The sequence below is a fragment of the Malus domestica genome, chromosome 10, assembly GCF_042453785.1.
Source record: "Malus domestica chromosome 10, GDT2T_hap1".
Classification (NCBI taxonomy): Eukaryota; Viridiplantae; Streptophyta; class Magnoliopsida; order Rosales; family Rosaceae; genus Malus; species Malus domestica.
In genome coordinates this window covers 27,585,838-27,605,893 of record NC_091670.1, presented here as the reverse complement: position 1 = coordinate 27,605,893, position 20,056 = coordinate 27,585,838, and the positions used below count along the sequence as shown (strand labels likewise).

The 20,056-nt window shown below is 37.6% G+C and overlaps 2 protein-coding genes and 1 long non-coding RNA gene across 3 annotated transcripts; 2 read left to right on the top strand and 1 right to left on the bottom strand.

Moving 5' to 3' along the window:
- The first annotated feature begins 548 nt into the window (after window positions 1-548).
- Window positions 549-4,941, top strand: LOC103445398 (probable LRR receptor-like serine/threonine-protein kinase At5g48740). The gene is made up of 16 exons (XM_008384405.4): window positions 549-707; window positions 794-1,334; window positions 1,431-1,882; window positions 1,987-2,104; window positions 2,180-2,248; window positions 2,346-2,414; window positions 2,492-2,560; window positions 2,680-2,751; window positions 2,838-2,906; window positions 2,981-3,219; window positions 3,303-3,508; window positions 3,610-3,736; window positions 3,845-3,913; window positions 4,005-4,194; window positions 4,289-4,421; window positions 4,522-4,941. The coding sequence occupies exons 1-16, from the start codon at window positions 632-634 to the stop codon at window positions 4,732-4,734; spliced, it is 2,712 nt and encodes a 903-aa protein (XP_008382627.1). The 5' UTR covers window positions 549-631; the 3' UTR covers window positions 4,735-4,941.
- LOC114827678 (uncharacterized) lies at window positions 4,896-5,752 on the bottom strand. The gene is made up of 3 exons (XR_003776798.2): window positions 5,597-5,752; window positions 5,191-5,257; window positions 4,896-5,112 (listed from the first exon to the last, which is right to left on the bottom strand). It is a non-coding gene; the product is annotated as an uncharacterized lncRNA (long non-coding RNA).
- Window positions 5,753-7,639: 1,887 nt separating this feature from the next.
- LOC103445399 (uncharacterized) lies at window positions 7,640-11,442 on the top strand. The gene is made up of 3 exons (XM_008384406.4): window positions 7,640-8,968; window positions 9,215-10,583; window positions 11,031-11,442. The coding sequence occupies exons 1-2, from the start codon at window positions 8,326-8,328 to the stop codon at window positions 10,537-10,539; spliced, it is 1,968 nt and encodes a 655-aa protein (XP_008382628.3). The 5' UTR covers window positions 7,640-8,325; the 3' UTR covers window positions 10,540-10,583; window positions 11,031-11,442.
- Window positions 11,443-20,056: the final 8,614 nt, after the last annotated feature.

Below are 20,056 nucleotides of genomic sequence, written 5' to 3'. Positions count from 1 at the left end.
ATGAGTTGGAACGTTGCATGCATACAAAAATAATATATTTTATACGAGTATCTTGCTCAAGACAAGACTAGACCACATAATGAGTGAGACATTGAAATGAGAATATATCCTCGATGATGCGGCAGAATCTCTCACTTCAAAACCCCAAAATTAACACTATGTTACATGTACTCTTAATAACTTCTCTATTCATAACTGAAAGTGGCCTTCTTTTTCAACACCTACTACAATATTATTACTAGCACTGTGCATAGCTCATAATTATAATTATTTGCTACTCCATCATCACCAGTGCGCCTTTTTCATCCTCAGTCACAACCTTCTTTTATCTCCTTTTTACAGATTCATTACTAAATAGAGCCGTTAAAATTCCTGTGTTACTGAGTAGTCCTGACTATTAAACAAAAACTGCTAAATAAAATGCCACTTTTGATATTTTATTCGTAACTAACTCATCAATTTGTCACCCCAGTGACCCCACTAAAGAAATACAATCATTTTCTTGGATACCAATATCTCTTTCACTTCCTTCTTTTGAAATCTTCACTCTGTTTACCCCTTTTGTTTCCTAGATAAGTATTTTGGGCTTCTCTGGTTTCTGAAGATAGCAAACTTTCGTGGTTCCGAATTCATGGACCTCCATTGTTTCTGGGTTGGCATCTGTCTGTTCTTTGGCTTTTCGCTAGTTGCCTTATGTGACCAAGATGGTATGCAAATTTTTCATCAAACTTTTTGGTTTATCCTCCTAATTCCTACATTTTAAGTGTTGGTTCTTCATGCAAATGATGGACAGGTTTCTTGAGCTTAACTTGCGGTGGAACTGCCGATTACACCGATTCATCTTCAATCTCATGGATTCCAGACAGTGCATACATCACCACAGGCAACACAACCAGTGTTGATTACATTGAAGGAACCTCCTCATCTAGTGTCCCGGTTCGGTACTTCCCAATTTCCCAAGGCCGGAAATGTTACAAGCTACCAGTCACCAATGTGTCATCTTTGGTTCTTGTGAGAGCTCAGTTTGTATATAAAAACTATGACGGGCATCGAAGGCCCCCGTCATTCTCCGTCTCTCTTGGGACAGCCATTGTTAGTACTATAGATCTCCTAAAAAATGATCCGTGGACAGAAGAGTTCGTTTGGCCAGTTGACAAGGACATGGTGTCGTTCTGTTTGCACGAAATTGCAGGTAGAGGAGCTCCTGTAATTTCTACACTTGAAGTTAGGCCACTTCCTCAAGAAGCTTACACAAGTGGCATGGAAGATTTCCCTAACAAGTCACTTAGGAAAAACTACCGGATAAATTGCGGTTACACGAATGGAACTTTGAGGTATGAAATTTTCTGACTCTCAAGAGCTTATACTGAGTTGGGTCAGTTCACCATTAACTTTGATGTTTTATTGGAGTTTTCGTTGTCTAAAAACAGGTATCCTTTGGATCCGTATGATCGGATATGGGATGCTGATCAAAGCTTTTCGCCATTTCATACGTCCACCGAGTTCAAGACTCAGCTTAGCTTCAATTTCTCTGCTTTGAAGGAGGCTCCCCCTGCTGCCATTCTCCAAACAGCAAGAGTTTTGGCGCGAAGGACCATGTTGACATATACCTTTCCTCTTGATACCCTGGCAGACTACTACATTGTCCTCTATTTTGCTGGGATTCTTCCTGTTTTTCCTTCGTTCGATATCTTAATCAACGGTGCTGTTGTGCAGTCAAACTATACCATCAGAAGCTCAGAAGTTAGAACACTATATTTTAAACAGAGAGGAATAATGAGCTTGAACGTCACACTGAAGACCATCAGCTTCTATCCTCAAGTCAACGCAATCGAGGTGTATGAAATTCTCGATGTTCCAGAGGAAGCCTCCTCCACTACAGGTACCATTTCAATTTGCCACAATTAATAATTAAGGTCACTCGATGCGCTAATTTCGATCTACAACTGACTTTATTTTTGTGTGATCTCCTACATTATGTTGCAGTATCAGCTCTTCAGGTTATCCAACAGTCTACCGGTTTAGATTTGGGGTGGCAAGATGATCCTTGCTCTCCTAAATCATGGGATCAAATTGGATGCGAAGGAAACATAGTCACATCACTGTATGTTCGTTGTAGTTCTAGAATTAACGTTTCATTTTATCTCTTATGCTGAACTTACCGTCTATGTCTTTTTAGGGAGCTTCCGGGAATCAGTTTGAGGTCGATTAGTGCAGCCATCGGCGATTTGCTTGATCTTAAAACATTGTAAACTAGTTTGATAATATTTTTGGTGATGAAATCTAACTAGTTTGCTAAAATTGATGTTACATTTTCCTTATGTTTTGGTGGTATTTATGCTCAGGGATCTGCATAACACATCACTTGCTGGTGAAATACAGAATTTGGGCAGCTTGACACGCCTCGAGAAATTGTAATCCCCTTTTATTCTTTACCTGAAATTCTGTCTCTTTACATCGTGACAATCATTTACTTGACTCGAACTTCCAGGAATCTGAGCTTCAATCGGCTAACATCCTTCGGTACTGAGTTGGAGAACTTGGTTAGCCTCCAAATTCTGTAAGTTGAATGTTTTCTGCATTTCTATGCTTTTGAACATAAGTTTACGCTTGTTTATGAACCCGGAGTCTGATACTAACATTGCATTGTCACTTTTCTTCTGCCTACTCTATATGGAGGGACTTGCAAAATAATACTTTGCAGGGAATCGTTCCAGACAGCTTGGGAGAGTTAGAAGAACTTCACTTATTGTAAGTGAACCCTAGTATACTTTCCAGTTCGTATACCAAGTAAAATCATTAGTCTCACTCAAGTATACATCCTCTGCATTTATCAGGAACCTGGAAAACAACAAACTACAAGGCACTCTTCCGCTGTCCTTGAACCGAGAAAGTTTGGAAATCAGGTACTGAATTTAACATTGTCATCGTCTGCTGCACCTTATGTTTCCTCTTGTGCTAATGCACTGATACTGTGCAGGACATCTGGAAATTTATGCCTCTCTTTTTCGACAATGTCATGCAATGATCCTTCATCCAACTCTTCAATTGAGGCACCACAAGTTACACTCTTTCCCCGAAAGAAACACACTGAACACAGCCGTGTAGCAATTATACTTGGCGCAATTGGAGGAGCCTTACTTGCACTTGCGATATTTGTCTTCCTTTTAGTATTCTTGCACGTGAAGAAAAGGAGAACTGAAATGACTTGCGCGGCAAGTATGTGAACATCCAGATTATGATTTTGTACATTGAAGATTCTTACTTAATTCTTACACGAACGTTGTTTGGTTACTGCTTAGGGGCGGTGGCGGATATGCGAAACTGGAATGCTGCAAGAGTTTTTACCTACAAAGAAATCAAGGCAGCTACAAACAAGTTTAAGGAGGTTCTAGGCCGGGGTAGTTTCGGTTGTGTTTACCTTGGAAAGCTTTCGGATGGAAAAATGGTGGCTGTGAAAGTACGATTCGATAAAAGCCAACTCGGGGCAGATTCTTTTATCAACGAGGTTCACCATCTCAATCTGTAAACTCTTTGCTCGCTTATAAAGGAGAGATATTTTGAAAATTCATAGCTCTTAGTAACTTCTGAGTTCCGAATCTTTTATAGGTGCGTCTCTTGTCGGGAATTAGCCATCAAAATCTTGTAGGCTTGGAAGGATTCTGTCATGAAGCAAAGCAGCAAATACTTGTTTATGAGTATCTTCCTGGCGGATCGTTGGCTAACCATCTTTATGGTATGCCAAAATTATGCATCAACAAAAGCAATTTTAATTCCTTGTTGAAAAAGTGTTGTTCTTTAATCCCATGTTGCAATTTCAAGAGGTGTTCTGATGTTATATCAGGTCCAAAGAGTAAAAAAGTTTCAATGAGTTGGGTTCGCCGGCTGAAAATTGCTGTCGATGCTGCAAAAGGTATGCTGGTTCTTCTGCTTCTGATCTGGGTCTTCCTATTCTCTTTCAACAACTTTATCTAACTCACGAGTGTCATTTCTTTCTTTTGAAGGATTGGACTATCTACACAACGGGAATGAGCCGCGAGTCATACACCGTGATGTGAAATGCAGTAACATCCTTCTGGACAAGGAGATGAATGCTAAGGTTTGTGATTTTGGCCTTTCTAAGCAAGTAATGCAAGCGGAAGCAACTCATGTGACCACTATCGTTAAGGGCACTGCCGGCTATATTGACCCTGAGTATTTCTTCAAACCCTCCATAATGCTGTTGATTTCTGATGGATTTTTCTTTTTCTCGTGTGTTGACGGATTAATTATACAACTCAATTCACAGATATTACTCAACCCAGCAGCTTACTGAGAAAAGTGATGTCTATAGCTTTGGAGTTGTTCTTCTGGAGCTGATATGCGGGAGAGAACCATTGAGTCACTCTGGAACTCCAGACTCCTTTAACCTGGTGTTATGGGTAAAACCGAATATCTGTATTTTGTTGCACCTCGTTCTTTGCGTGTCAGTGTTCTTCCTTCAGGCGAAAGTTCATTGTTTCTTTGTATTGACGAGTGCAGGCCAAGCCTTACTTACAGGCAGGTGCATATGAGATAGTGGATGAGAGCCTGCAGGGCACATTTGATGTCGAAAGCATGAGAAAGGCAGCATTAGTTGCTATAAAATCTGTGGAGAGAGATGCATCGCAAAGGCCAACCATAGCAGAGGTTTTGGCCGAGCTCAAAGAAGCCTTCAGCATTCAGCTTTCGTATCTCGCATCCCGTGACATGTGAACTCGAATTTTGCGACTTCTGTGATCAAATTACTTCATATAAGAGAGCTATTAAGTTATTTTGTATAGTTCTACCCTATATAGTTAATTTATCCTTAAAAATGCAACTGTATTTCTTCTGTTATTTAAAGCTTTTTATGGTAAGGTGAAAGAGCGGACTGTAAAAAACGTTTGGTATGATAATTTATATCTAGGATTGTGTCAAAAATCAATATTTTGTATTGGATATTACTCCAAAAATAATCACAGTAATTTCTCTTCTATCCTCTATTTCTGGGAACTCATTCTGGCTAGGTAGAGTAGCGGCGTCTCAGGTAAAGGAATAATGCCGTTGATGCAGCCACATCGGAAGGGCGTAAGGGAAGATGGTGCAAATGCCCTGGAAAATCTTCAAGTTAGATTCATGAAATTACAGAAAAATGATTATTTCATTCATATATTTAGAGCTTTTGCATACCAGTGCTGTTGCAACAGTAGCGAGGGCAAAGACGGGGGCGCTCCCTCAGGAAGAATCCTATTGACGACTGAGATGAGAAAGCAAAAGAGAACAAGTTAGGCTAGTACTTGAACGAAGGTTGGATATCAATCTCTACTCTTGTTGTTCCAGCATCGAAAATATTACTCTTCAAAAGCCAAGAAAATCTGAAACTTTTAAAACATTTCACTCCTTTTAGCAAGTATTGCAACATTTCCCTAGTTTTTCTTTGAGCTACAGCATGTTATGAGACGTATCTTCTACCTAGTTAAGCATAGATTTAAGTACATATCTATACAACTCTATTCGCACTTCAGAGTATCTAGAGTTGCAGGCATTGTTATGCATGTATGCAGGGCAGCACAATTGTGAAAATAACTGAACTGACCTGGAGGGGAAGGGTGATCAAACAGCCACAACAAACACCAGCAAAGAAACACTCTGAATAAATGCCCTGCACTCAGATAAAAGAATGTGATTCCCGAGTCAATCAACACCGGTTGGTGGAAGGCGAGGCGGAAGGCAACAATGTTGCCCTCCAGCCAAAAAAACAAACCATCTCCAGCAGTTGAATAAGCAAGGGCAAGTGGTGGGCCAACCACTGCCCACTCAAAAGCCCGTGTATGTGTCAAAAGCAAGTTGACGTTAACATGGCGTCAATCACCATCTTTTTTTTTACTAAGCGTGTGCAACACACGCGTGAAGAAGGGAGGGTGGGCCAACAAAACTTCAGCGGTGTGCCCTGCTGCAGCAGAGCACTGAGTGCTATTCAATGGCTTAGACACGTGGCGAATGGAAAGCCGTTGGGTTTCCAATGGCTAGATGATCTAAACCTTGGATTTCTAACGATAAAAATACCATTAGACACTCACCATGTTGTGGGGCGTCAATTTCAGATCAGTTTGAAAATCATCGATCAAGATTATACCAACAGTAAAAAAAAATTATAAAAAACATATAAAAATCAAATAAAATAGAAAAAATTTGTTTTTCGATAAATACCAAACCATCTTTTTCAATTCTCCATCACAACTCAATATATATACACAAAACTTCTTCTTTATTTCTCCATCACAACTCAATATACAATAGACAATAATTGTTATTCTATAAAAAATTTAGAAAATATATATACGCGAAACTTCTTTGGCGTTTTGAAATACGAGGGTTAGATCGTGCCTTGTCCTCTAAAATGTAAAGTGACACATTGTGCTATTTTTACCAATGTTTTACGTCACATTTTACCTTCACCATCAAATCGATTAAGAATTCGTTTAAAATGTTGGCACGACACAAATTACTTGATATGGGTTTGCCATTTGTGTTAAGAAATTATGAGTTTCACCGTCGCAACATTATTTGATGTAACTAATCAATAATGCTATGATATGAGCAAGGTTTAAAATATCGATGATATCGGAAATATCGGTAGTCCAAAAGCATGAAAATTTCGATGGAAATATCGGGATTTTATCAATATCGATAAAAATTGAATAAAAACCACAGAAATTGTAAGAAAAACTTGGAAACTTTTATTGAAACTTTGTAGGATGTTTATTTAGTCAATTATTTATTAGTTTATCACAAAAAATTGGAAGGAAATGCATTGCATGATGGATTTAATTGATTTAAGTTGATTATACAATGAGCTGGCAAACATTGTGAGTGTAGAAAATATGTAGTAATTAATGAAAGAAGTTTAAACACACCATAATCATTTATATATAATAAATTAGTACAATATTTTACACTTTATACATTGCATGGTAAGATACATGAGTGACTCAGTACCACATAGAGTTCCTATCAAGTTCTAAAATATCGATGATATCAGAAATATCGTAGTCCAAAAACACAGAAATTTCAATGAAAATATCGGGATAATATCGATATTTTAGACCATGGATATGAGTGAATAAACAATTTGATAATTCATCAACTAAGATATATTAACAAATAGATACTTACATTATAATTTAGGATAATGATAGAGAGATAAGATTTGTAGACAAAATTTTATAAATTAAATGACATAAAAGTTAAAGATTGAATTATTACATAAATGTTGATTAACGTGTTTATTTTATTAATTATTTAACTTTTAAATTTAAACTATAAATCTAATTTATCTATCAACATCATACCGCCAATGAGGCTAAAAAAACAAAAGGATGGCGCAGTATTTCCACGAATGGTGCCACCATTTACCCCGAGAAATTGTTAATTGTGAGGGAACACGACTGGTACATCATGTGTTTTTATGTAAATGGTAGAAAATTTTATTTTTTAAGTTATTAACCTTTTAATACATATATCTCACCATTTATATAACAACACGTGATGTACCATCTTATATCACAGTAACATTAAAAAAATATCTCCCTTACCCCTGAGGGGATTTGGCGCGCAGCAGATAAGAATACAGCAGTCAGCTAATACTTAAAAGTAGACTTAATAGATGACGACGGTGATTCCGTGAATGTCAACAGCAGTCAGCTAATACTTAAATAGAAATACTTGCCGATTTACCATCTTCTTCCCCAGTTCAAAAGCCCGTCTCTTTCCAAAACTCTGCGAACTTTCTCCGACCTCGCGGCTCAAAAGTCCAAACCCATCACGATCTCCCCATACCCTTGCTGGGTTTTCTCTTTCAGCTCTCTGAGTTACCAATTTCCTGTCAAAGTTGAGATTTTTACCTTTTTTTTTCTACTATTTTTTCTTTTATTTATTTATTTTAATTCATCTTCCTTATGGACTAAGTATTGTGTGCGTCATTGACTTGTACCTAGTTGGATTCATTCATTACTTGGAGAATTCTAGTAGTGCAGGATATGATCATCTCCGTCACAATTTTTAGAGAATCTTTTGAATTATTAATTTTTCTACTTCCAAGGGTATTGTAATCATGAATTCATGATGTTGCAGCGTTTTCTCTTTTAATATTCTCCCAACTGGGTAGCTTTTGGTTTGGTGAATTCTTTACACCCAACTCAGCAAAATATTCTCAGATGATTTGGTTTGGTGAATTCGTTGTACCCAAATCAGCAGACTTTATGATTCGTCAATTGCTTCCCACAATTCTGTGAAATCCCAGAATTTTGATTACTTTGAAAAGGGATGGCTTTTGCTTGCCAAGAAGTTCAGCCCTGGACCTTTGCTGGTCTTATACGAGCTTTTCTCCACCTGGGTTTGGCTTATTTCCTGCTGTGTGTGTCTGCTTTCATGTTTTTCGCCTCGAAGTTGTTGAGGATTTTTTGGGTTTATTTGCCATGTCCTTGTAATGGGGTTTTCGGGTATCGAAACCGTGATCTTTGCTTACATAAGTTGCTTATTGACCGGCCTGTTGGGACGATCGGCGATGTTCACAAGCTGGTGAAGAGCAGGTTCCCTTTTGATGTTATTTGGTCTCGGGATCAAGGATGCAACTTGAATAGGAAACTGATCAGAGATGTGAATTGTGAGAATGGAGTCCATGAGTTGGAAGGTGAAGCGGATTCTAGCCCGTTTTCGAGTCCCAGATTGCAAAACCTGGTTGATAGGGAAAGTGGGTATGATGCTAAGGGGAAGAGGGTAATGACTCTAAAGAAAAGGACTGGAATTCGGCGCTCTAGGAGAGCCGCCCCTGAATACGGAAGGCTTTCTTCTTACTATGCAAGTGATAGTTCAAGGTTGGTTGCTCGCATATTCCCCTTTCCTTGCGATAACAGAGATACAAGAGAGATGTCGGGTGAAAGCTCAGTTGCCATAGCTGGTAGAGAAGGTGAGTGAGGAATATCTAAACTCGTTTGGTTGTTTTCAGTACTTAATTTCATGTTTTTTGTATTAGAGGAACTTGTTTTCTTTAATGTGTGGATTTATATATCTATTAGAATGTAGTGTGAATCAAATTTATTGCAATTTTAGTTTCGAAAATCTTTTAAAACTAGAATTGGTTGCATATGAACTTGTTGTTTTGCTGTATTGGTAATGATGTTTGCTCACTTTTGCGGATTTTCTTTCATTTTAGATTATGTGAAAGCATCAGCTGGAGATGATATGGCTGAAAGTATATGCCAAAGTTCTGAATTGAGTGGATTATTTGGTGTGAGTAAGGACATGGATGTTAGTAACACGCAAGAAAAGGCTTCCGTTGTTGGAAATGAAACTGATAAACTCAGGGTGTTGGAAGAAGCACTGGAAAAAGAGAAAGCTGCTTGTGCTACTCTTTATCTAGAGCTAGAGAAAGAGCGAGCTGCTGCTGCAAGTGCTGCTGATGAAGCAATGGCCATGATAGCCCGTCTGCAAAAGGATAAAGCATCGATAGAAATGGAAGTGAGGCAGTACCAAAGGATGATCGAAGAAAAATTTATTTATGATGAAGAGGAGATGGATGTTCTGAAAGAGATTCTTCTTAGGAGGGAGATGGAGAACCATTTTTTGGAGAAGGAAGTTGAATCGTATAGGCAGATGGGTGTCTTAGGAAAGGAACGGTCTGATGCTGATTTGAGTGAAATGTTATGTGAATCGGGAAAAAGGCCTTCACCTTCACTTGATCCAAATACAGATGCACAACTGATGCTAAAGCAGACTGCTGATAGTAAATCCAACTGTACGGCAATCGAAAATATTGCAAATAGTACTTCTCAGTATGAGGCTTCATTTGTTGAAAAACAAATCCATCCTAATGAACATGATTCACTTGAGAAATGCATACTTTCAGAAAGGGGAGAAAAAGTACACACGGATAATGTAATGTGCCAAGAAATGACTACTGAAGCAGCCCAAGCTCATAATGGTACCGAGGAAAACTTACATTGTGATGAAGAAGTGCCACAGCGTGATGGGGATCTTCAGAGGAATTTGCATGGTTCAATGCTTGATATTGAGCCAGCTGTTTATGATGTTCATGTCGTTGATGGTAAAACTGAACTTTGGAAAGAAGAAAGTAGATCATCACTTTATACTGCATTGGATGGATCCCAAGATTTCACTCATACATTTGGTGCTGCCGGAGTCAGTAGCAGTGAGTTATTACAAGGTTTGCCAAGTACAAGCCAGGTGGATACTGAACCATTCATTCCAAGTTCTTTGGATATGCATTGTGGGTTATCGATGTTGGATAGCTCCCAATGCAAAACCTTGGTGATAGACTCAATGAAGAACTCATTGTCGACAGTAAATAGTGAAAGGTCGAAGATTGACACTGAGGTTGAATTGCTAATGGAAAAGCTACAGATTCTAGAAGAGAGAAAAGAGAAGTTGACTTCCTCTTCTGAACATGGGGAGAGGCAAAAAACCCCATCAAAATGTTTGGAGGAGATCAGAACCCGCTCTGCAAGATTCAGCAGATAAGAGATCCTGCACGCCAGGCTTCTTTACCTCCTTTGTCTTCTAAGGTGAATCATTGTACTTTCTAATTGCAATTTTACATTTATAACTTCTTATTGCATATTTTTGTCAAAATCATCCATGTCTTGTGCTGCAAAGATCATTATTTGTACTGTAACTTTGATTTCTTCATCGCGGAAGCAACATGGTTTGCTTCTATTCTACCCTTATTAACATATACAAAGATAGGATCATCACCTGTCAAAAATTGAAAGATGCAACGATGCAGTGGAGTCATTAGACCTGAGACAAAACCTATGAATGCTTACCACTTTATTGTGGGGAGGAGGGATTTTAATTATAACACTAAAACTCACAAGCGCTCACGAGAACTCACAGAGAACCATGAAAGAAGGGAAGTACAGAAAGGACCATGTTATAGGCTCATATAACGTGAATGCTTTCATTTCCATTGCTATGTTCTCCGAATGACAACGTAATGTTCTCACTTTCAGGTGAGTTCGAAAAAAAGAAGCTGCCAAAGTACGTCCTCGGAGGCACTTGAAGCTACAAGTTCCTAAAGCATGTAAGATTGTACGCTAATTCCTGGATTAATATCGGAATGTTGATGCTTCAAGTCCCTTTATATTTGATCTATGGTTGGAAGGAATCTGTCAATGAATTGTATATTCCCACTGTACTCGTTAGTTAGATTGTAGCTGTCAGTTGCCTGCCCTAGATAACTTTTGTGTTTTGTGTATTAAATTTTGAATTTAGAAAACAAAGCAAAAAGGGTTCACAACCATGTTCCTCCAGTGATCTGTCCCACCTTGTATTTCCCTTGGCAAGTGATGGAAAAAGAAAAAATGTCCCCCAAATCTTAGCCAATGATCCAAAGGCTTATGGGGCTTGAAGGTTGCTGATGGATGTGATGATTGTACTTTTAGTTTCTCAAGTTCTTCTCACTTTTCTCATTTCCTTTTCATCTTAATTTTTTATTTCGCTAAAGTTTCCGACTAACGGTCTATCCTTCTTTATTCGGAGGCTCGGAGGCTTGTAACTCAAGTGGTAGAAAATACTTAATCCACATTCATGCTCAGAGATCGAGTCTCGTCTTTCCCAATAGTTGGACCCGTGATAAATCGAAGTATTTATAAAGAAACGAATGTAGACAAAGTTTGACAATCCAAAAGACAACTCTTTCTGGGTAGGTGAGGGATGATGAAACAATGAATATCGAGTCTCATATGGGTCGCCACCCTTGATTCCTTGGCTTGACTCAAACTAGGTTAAAACAAAATGAATCAGAATCTTTGGAGCAATGATCCTGTCAAAGAACGTGCTTGTTTAGCGGGCAACTTGGATTTCCATGAGAGTATTTTTCATAACAAAAAATTGGGGAGAGGGGAAACAAACACGTCTTGAGTGCAGCGACAGAATTCTTAGTCATTTGAGTTACATGTTCATTGGAGTTTTGAGATATTAGGTACAAATAATTGGAGCAATAGTTCATGAACTTTGGTCTTTAAACTAAAACTCTGTGAGTATGAGTCTCTGAACTTGTTATATTATAGAGCAACAGTCATTTTGAATAAGGGGTGTGTGGAGGAGTTTCGAGATATTAGGTACAAATAATTGGAGCAATAGTTCATGAACTTTGGTCTTTAAACTAAAACTCTGTGAGTATGAGTCTCTGAACTTGTTATATTATAGAGCAACAGTCATTTTGAATAAGGGGTGTGTTATCCACACACCCCATTTTACTTTTCACACCCCTTGATAATTTATGTTCGTTGATCTTCTTCAATTCATCCGATCTAACGGCCGAAAATTAAAAAGGTGTGTGAGAAGTAAAATGGGGTGTGTGGATATCACACCACTTGAATAATTCTATTAGAACTTTCACTCAGTTTTGGGCTCTTTAAACCCTTTATTTTGAGTGAAATTTTCAATGGGGTTAAAATTAGTTTAAAAGACTATTACTTCATATTATGACAAGTTTAGGGATCAGAACTCTAATTGACCAAATTTTAGGAATCATTGTTCTAATTTTCTCTTAACAAGTAGAAAGATGAAATATAAGAAATATGACAAATGTGATACGACCTAATTTGGTATCCAAACAAAAGTATAAATTAGAAATTTTGGCACCCTTTGGTGACGCATGCATGAAAACGGCCTCCTTTGGTTTCCACCCACGAAACTAGTGTGGCATTGTACTACTTGTCTCCATGTACCATGTGACATCAACCTTATTAGGTCATTTAATTTTTTTAGGGGTTAGGTATTTTTAAAGATACAATAATTTGCATCCAGAACTTTTTGTGACCTCTCTCATTTATTGACATCTGATCATTTATTTAATCTTCTCAATAAAAAAAAGAGTAAATTACATAGTAGCCCCTCAGGTTTGAGGTCAATTACAACCTCATACAACAACTTTAAAACATTTCACTTTCATACATCCAGTACCATTTTATTTCAAAATAACACCTCCGTTAGATTTTCCATCCATTAGTCTGTTAAATCCTGACGTGGCTGCCACATTTGTGCTGATGAGGCTGCCACGTGGCAAAAAAACTAATTTTTTTAATTTTTTTTTAAAAATACCTAAATCTTCTAAATTAAAAAAAATAAAAAAATAAAAAAAATAAAAAAATAAAAACCCAGAATCTGAACAAAACCCCACCCCCGTGAACCCCCCTCAGCCTTCTTCTTCCCTGCTCCCATCTTCCCCCACCCCATACCTGCACCTTTGAAGGGAAAAAAAAAAAAACCAGAGAACAACCCAGATCCCATATCCCCGCGAAACCCATACCCCATACGACCACCCCCCAACCCAGATCCCATTACCACGCCCCCCCCCCCCGACGCGAAACCTAACCCAGATCCCATTACCACCCCTCCGGTGCGAAACCCATATCCCCCCCAAACTGCAAGGACATCATCCTCACCCGCATCATCTTCGTCGTCGAAGACGACAACGAGCAGGAGCAGCAAGGCGACGATGAGAAATCCCGGTCGACGGCTAGATCGGGTGGTGACGAAGGACCTCCGTGAAGAGCAGAGGAATCAGAGAGAGAACTCTGCGGTACAGGCCGCGATGCAGCGCAGGACCCAAATTCACCGCCACGAAGACGACCAGAACGTTGAGCCCATTCCGACCCAACCCCCGACCCTCATCCCACTCTCCTCACTCTCTCTCTCAAACCCCAAACCCCCCAGATCCAAAACCCACACAACTCCGCCAGGTCACCACCGCCAACGCCTTCCTCCTCAGCGGTTTGACCCTCCTCCCACTCTCCTCACTCTCTCTCTCAAACCCCAAACTCCCCAGATCCAAAATCCCCACCTTCTTCCCGCTTTCTATTCGCCCCAACGCCAATCCTATATCCATCACTCTCTCTCCTCTTTCTGCTTTCTCACTCCTTTCTCTCCCTCTCTGACTCTCTCTCTGGCAACCCCCCCCCCCCCCGGCGAACCCCCCATATCCCATTAACCCTTTCCCCCACCCCTCATCGTGAACCTAGATCCCAGATTTGTGTTTTTTTTTTTTTTTTTTTTTGCTTTTCTTTTCTGGGTTGAGATCCCATTAACCCCTTCCCCCACCCCCCGCGAACTCAGATCCACACAGTTCGGTGGTGTTGGGATTGGGAGTGGGGATGAAGATGGTGAAGGGAATGATTTTTGGGAGGTGGAATTTGTGGGATTGGGTTGCAGGGAAAAGACGAGGCTCGGGTTGGGGGGAAGGAGGATTTAACGGGAGTCGGTCGTCGGGGGGGGGGGAGGTGGGATTTGAAGGGAGTGGGTCGTCGGAGGAAGGGGGATTTAACGGGAGTGGGTCGTCGGGGAGGGGGGTGGGATTTGACGGGAGTGGGTCGTCGGGGGAAGGGGGATTTGACGGGAATGGTTCGTTGGGGGGTGGGGGGGGGAGGAGGAGGTTGCTGCGCTAGGTTTCTGGGGGGATTAATGGGGAGGTGGGTTTGGGATTAATTGGTTTCTGGTTTTGGGGGTTGCGGGTAAAGCTTTCAGGTTTTTTTATTTTTTTTATTTTTTATTTTTTTATTATTAATATTTAGAAGATTAGATTTAAAAAAAATTAAAAAATTATTATTTTTGTCACGTGGCAGCCTCATCAGCACAAATGTGGCAGCCACGTCAGCATTTAACAGACTAATGGATGGAAAATCTAACGGAGGTATTATTTTGAAATAAAATGGTACTGGATGTATGAAAGTGAAATGTTTTAAAGTTGTTGTATGAGGTTGTAATTGACCTCAAACCTGAGGGGCTACTATGTAATTTACTCTAAAAAAAATTAAAAACTAAAGATAAGTTAAATCAAAAGAATATGTATAACTTAAATAGATAGGCCACAAACAGACCACAAAAAATTTCGAGTGCAGATGATTTAAACTCATCTGGCCGATGTTCAACTAGTAAAAAAAAAAAGAGTTTCTTTTGTTAAAAAAAAAAACAGAAGAGTTTCTAGAATTTCAAAAGTGGAAAGGCTACGCACATGAACTTAATTTATTAACCCAGACAAACGAAAGCTAACTTTTTTTAATTCAAAAGGTGTAATCTTTGAATTCTTAGTAGATGTTGGATTATAAGATGATGAGTGATAAAATTGATAATTCCACAAATCATCAAGTACGTGTATCACAATCACTCTAATGAGTTGAAATTGGGAACGCTTGGTTGAGATTATCATCTTTAATGCTTGTGAATTAGGAATGTGGTATATGGAAAGAAGCTCATCTTGCCGTGACTTTTTCCTTGATTCTCAAAATTCCTATCCCTCCATCTCTGCAGGGGCAGAAAACCTATCGATGCCTTGGTTATGGAAGTGTACGGAAAACCTAAAAAAAGAAGTCTAATTTTGTGAGTTATTATTGGGTTTAGTTCACTTTGTTGGGTTAGACCCATTCACTGATTATCCACATTGGCTCTTTTTTAATAGGAAAACTAATTAAAAGAGTTTGAAAACTTTGATTTTTAACAAAAAAAGCAAAATAAATGGTAAAGTGAATAGTACTAGAATTGATTTTTTTAATATAAAAATGTGATTTTTCGTTAAAGTAAACAGTACCATAAGCTTTTCGTTAAAATTCCCTTTTTTAGTTGTAATAAATGTCATCCCTTATTTATAGGTTTATCTTTTACACAATTTTAGAATTAAATATTGTTTCTCAATTTTTTTTTCTACCTCCATCATAAGTTAATCGTGTTAACTAATCTATGTTCTTGGTACTATATATATCAGCCTATATAGTATGGATTTATAAGTGTATGGAAGATGAAATATCTTTGAACTATTTTCATGGATGATAGGTGCATTAATTTTTATTTATTTTTCTTAGATACTTCTATCACAGGTTAAATGTATGGCATGTAAATTTCTTTTAATTATTTCCATGAAAGTGGTTAGATTTTCATATTCAAATATTCAAATTAAAAATTTGAGTAAAGATGCATAAATCAAGAAATTTAATTATTAAAGTTGAAAAAGATAAGAAAACTGGACTAATTCCAACAACAGTTAAATTTTTTCTTTGGTAGGTAACTAAGAAACAAACAAGGGTAATGCTACAGAAATAAGCATGTAAATCAACGTTTAAGTAATAATCCAATTATCAACAACCACATCATTTTGTTTGTAAATTTAGTTTAAAAAATTTGATCTCTTTAACATTATCCAACAAGTACAAGTAAGTATGCACAAATTTTCCATGAAAATAGAATCAAATTTGCATAAAAGGAACTTTATTACACAAATGACGCAACAAAAAAAGCAGAGTTGAGAGGCCTTTGTTCCCGCCCCAACCCCCAAAGCGTCGCATCTGATTCTCTCGAATCAGCACCAATTTTGAAGAAACTGAGAGCACCGCGCCTCTCCACGTGTCACATATCACTTGGACGATGACGTGGCTCCCACACAAATACTTCACACCGACGCCGAAACTCCGCCTCCTCATGCGTAGCGTAAACTGTACAGCATCTAATCACACCCGCATCCTCCGTCTCCCGTTAACAAACGGCGCCAACAAACAACAAATTAAAAAAGGGTAGACTCAAGTAAATAAAGGTTTCTTTATGGCCAAATATAAAATAAAGTTTAAACAATGTTTTTTGTTTTTGTTAGTACATCAATATTTTACACTAGAGAGATGGAGAGTTTGGCTAAATCACACAATGGGCAACCTAATTTGGTATCGAATTCGTCATCCAAGAGATTCAAACCTAAGACCTCTCAATTCCAAGCAAAGATGAATACCAACAGACCGTAGTACTGAGTGATTTTTTTTATTGAATAAGATACTTTAAACTTTTTTTGTCAAGTGATAAATTTGTTATATTAAATGTTAGATTAGATAGCAGATAGGGTTTAAACCCGCGCTTAACGCAAGAGCAGCACTCATTTCCACCACTTTGATAGTAAGATAGTGTATAAGATCATCTCCAAATGATATGTTAAAGTTTAAACACAAAATTTAAATTTGAAAGCTTATGTGGCACATTGATATTTTTATAAATTTTGTTCTCCATCCGATATTTCAAATTTAAACTATTATTTATTACGTTATTTATTTTTTATAGTTGTAATTAGTATTTGAAAACAAAAGATAAGTATAAAAATTATGAAAATCATTTATTAATTACTAAAAATATATTTGAAGTTGCTTTCAAATTTGACAGTAACTTCCTCTGCTGTCTTTTTATGTCATGCCACATAGGAATTGACATTTCGGTTGAAAAACACTAGTGATGTCTTTGATTACCGTTATTGCTGAAGTGAACTTTTTGACATCTCTTTTGGAGATGCTTTAAGATATTAAAGTCTATCCAAAATCAAACATGAATATCATGAACTAAAGTTGCGCCTTAATTAAAAGACACGTTGCTCAATTAACATCAGAGGCATAAAACCAAAACAAGGAAGTCTTACAAATATCATTGAACTAATTATAAAGTACAACTTCCAAGAGAGAAGACATCAAGTTATGAAGGCTGATGATGTGGATCTCAATAAAAAATCTTTCTGGAAGAAAATCACTTGGAACAAAACTTCATGACAAGAAAAAAAAAGCGCCACGCAATTTTTATGTTCAACATGAACCAACCTTAACATTACCTTTCACCACCGCTATCACCTCCATGACAGTGGCACTATCAACGAAATCCTCAATGTCAATTCCAAATCTCAGCAAATTGTTAAGACACCTTAAACATTAATCCGAACTTCAAAATCCAAGACATGTTGAATAAAGTCTATAAAATCTCTGGAAAAGAAGATACACCAAAGAAGGAAACTAAGTAAATAGAAAGGAAATTGCTCTAAACAAGTACTACTTGATACTCAATCATCAAAAGAATGTAAAACAACAAATGAACTAATGATCTAAAAACGTTTTTAGCCAAAATAATCTCTGAGATTTGCATAACTTCTTTTTTTGATTTTTGAGTTTGTCCACCATCAATCATTTTGATCATTCCGTGAAAAATCTCTATTAAATAAGGATAAAATAGAAAAAATACCCTCAATTTTTAAAAATTATTTTGGTCCATTGTTTATTAAGCTGAGAGTATTTCTGTCATTGTTGTAAAGAATCTTTCATGAAAGAATTAAAATGATTGATAGTGGATAAACTCATGGACTATTTCAATTGATTTTAAATTTGAAGGACCAAAATGAGGAATGTCAATCTCAAAGACAATATTGGCTAAAAAGCCAAAACAAATGCAAATGAACAATCAAAGAAAAATGATACTGTGAACACGGAAATTTCCTGAAACGAAAGAGACAAGAACGAACGTGCACAAACAAATATTTGTATTTTTGATGATTTTGGGTTACAATCTCTCTCTATTTTGATCCTCTGATTCAATCTCCGTAAGGTATTGATTTGTGGATGTTTCCTTGATCCAAGGGCCGTCGAGGCTTGATCTTGGATGAACTTTTGGAAGTTTCTTCAAGGGGCCGTGGGCTTGATCTTTGAAGGTGGATTTGAGCGGATCTTCAAAGGGGCTTTTGGGCTTGATCTTTGAAGAACAGTGACGAACGGATCTCCAAGGGCTTTTGGGCTTGATCTTGAAGAACAGTGATGAACGGATCTTCAAGGGCTTTTGGGCTTGATCTTGAAGAACGGTTGGATGTGTGGATTTGTCGACGTTGTTGATCCAAAGGGCCGTTGGGGCTTGATCTTGGATGAACGGATGATGAATGATGGTGCTTTCTTCAAGGGCCGTCGGGGCTTGATCTTGAATTGGTGGATGGTTGATCCAAGGGGCCGTTGGGGCTTGATCTTGGAAGAACGATGAACGAAGAACGAGGAACACTTTCTTCAAGGGCCGTCGGGGCTTGATCTTGAATTGGTGGATGATTGTTGATTCAAAGGGCCGTTGGGGCTTGATCTTAGGATGAACGATGAACGAAGAACGCTTTCTTGATTCTTCGGGAACCTGGATGCTTGAGAGCTTCGGAGTTTCAGAGCTTCAGAGCTTCAAGAGTTTTGCCTAATGATTTTGGTCCCCCTTAAATGAATGAAATGGGCTTGTATTTGTAGAATTTTCCAAGGCCTAATTTTGAATATAATATCCCAGATGAAATAAGTCGTTTCTGCCAGATGTTGACACGTGTCCTATTTGATGACTTTTCCAATTCATTTCAATTTTCGTTGAGTCACACGCTACGTGTAAAATTTATGTAATACATGAGCGTTGACACTTTGATTTATCGGTCAACATTTATTTACCGAAATTTCGATGTCTACAGATACAACCCAAACAAAATAATCCTAAAAGATATTAGTACCTTAACACTTCAAACAAACAAAGACCAACTTATTTGGGAAAACATTTCCAGAAATAAAAATATTAACTGTTTTGCAAAAATCAATATTGAATTTGTGAAGGCAGAAATTAATAAAACGTGCCCCAAGACAGAAAAAAGTTCTTCTCCAACATAGTTAAAAGTTGAAAAAATTACCACTTAGTATTATTGTGCTACGGTCTAATGATATTTCTCTTCATTTGTAAGTAAAAAGTGTTAGATTCGATTCTCGCCAAAGACAAATTTGAATCACATTATTGTTAGCCCATTGTAAGGCTAAGCTCAGTCCTCTCATCTTTAAGTGTAGAAAATATCGTTTGCTAAAAAAAAGTTGGAAAAATTAAACACTTTTAAATTGTTGGAATTCAAAAAAAAAACAAAAAGAAGTTCTTCTTCGACCCTTACAGTTTTGTTAAATTATTTGTAGCAATTTAAGAGTAACCACTTAATTGCAGACATGAATTTATTTATGTTAAATGAAATATCTCTTGTATAAAAAGAGAACAAAACTTAATTATGTCGTTTTTATTGGGATAATTAGCTCATAAATGATATATGTGACACTTCAGTAATTTTTTTTTTTTTTTTGTAAATTTAACACTGCCACACCAACGCATATGCTTCTTTCGTGCTGGTTTCATTAAAAAGTGACAAAATTAAATTATTCTTAAATTGACAATCTACAAAATTAATTTTTTTGAGTTGAGT

Bases quoted from the DNA above. Each gene is read 5' to 3' on its own strand.
- LOC103445398 (XM_008384405.4), top strand. From the start codon at position 632: ATGGACCTCCATTGTTTCTGGGTTGGCATCTGTCTGTTCTTTGGCTTT. The intron at 1,883-1,986 runs GTACCATTTCAA...ATTATGTTGCAG, and splicing joins GGAAGCCTCCTCCACTACAG to TATCAGCTCTTCAGGTTATC. The intron at 4,195-4,288 runs GTATTTCTTCAA...CTCAATTCACAG, and splicing joins GCCGGCTATATTGACCCTGA to ATATTACTCAACCCAGCAGC.
- LOC103445399 (XM_008384406.4), top strand. From the start codon at position 8,326: ATGGCTTTTGCTTGCCAAGAAGTTCAGCCCTGGACCTTTGCTGGTCTT. The intron at 8,969-9,214 runs GTGAGTGAGGAA...CTTTCATTTTAG, and splicing joins TGCCATAGCTGGTAGAGAAG to ATTATGTGAAAGCATCAGCT.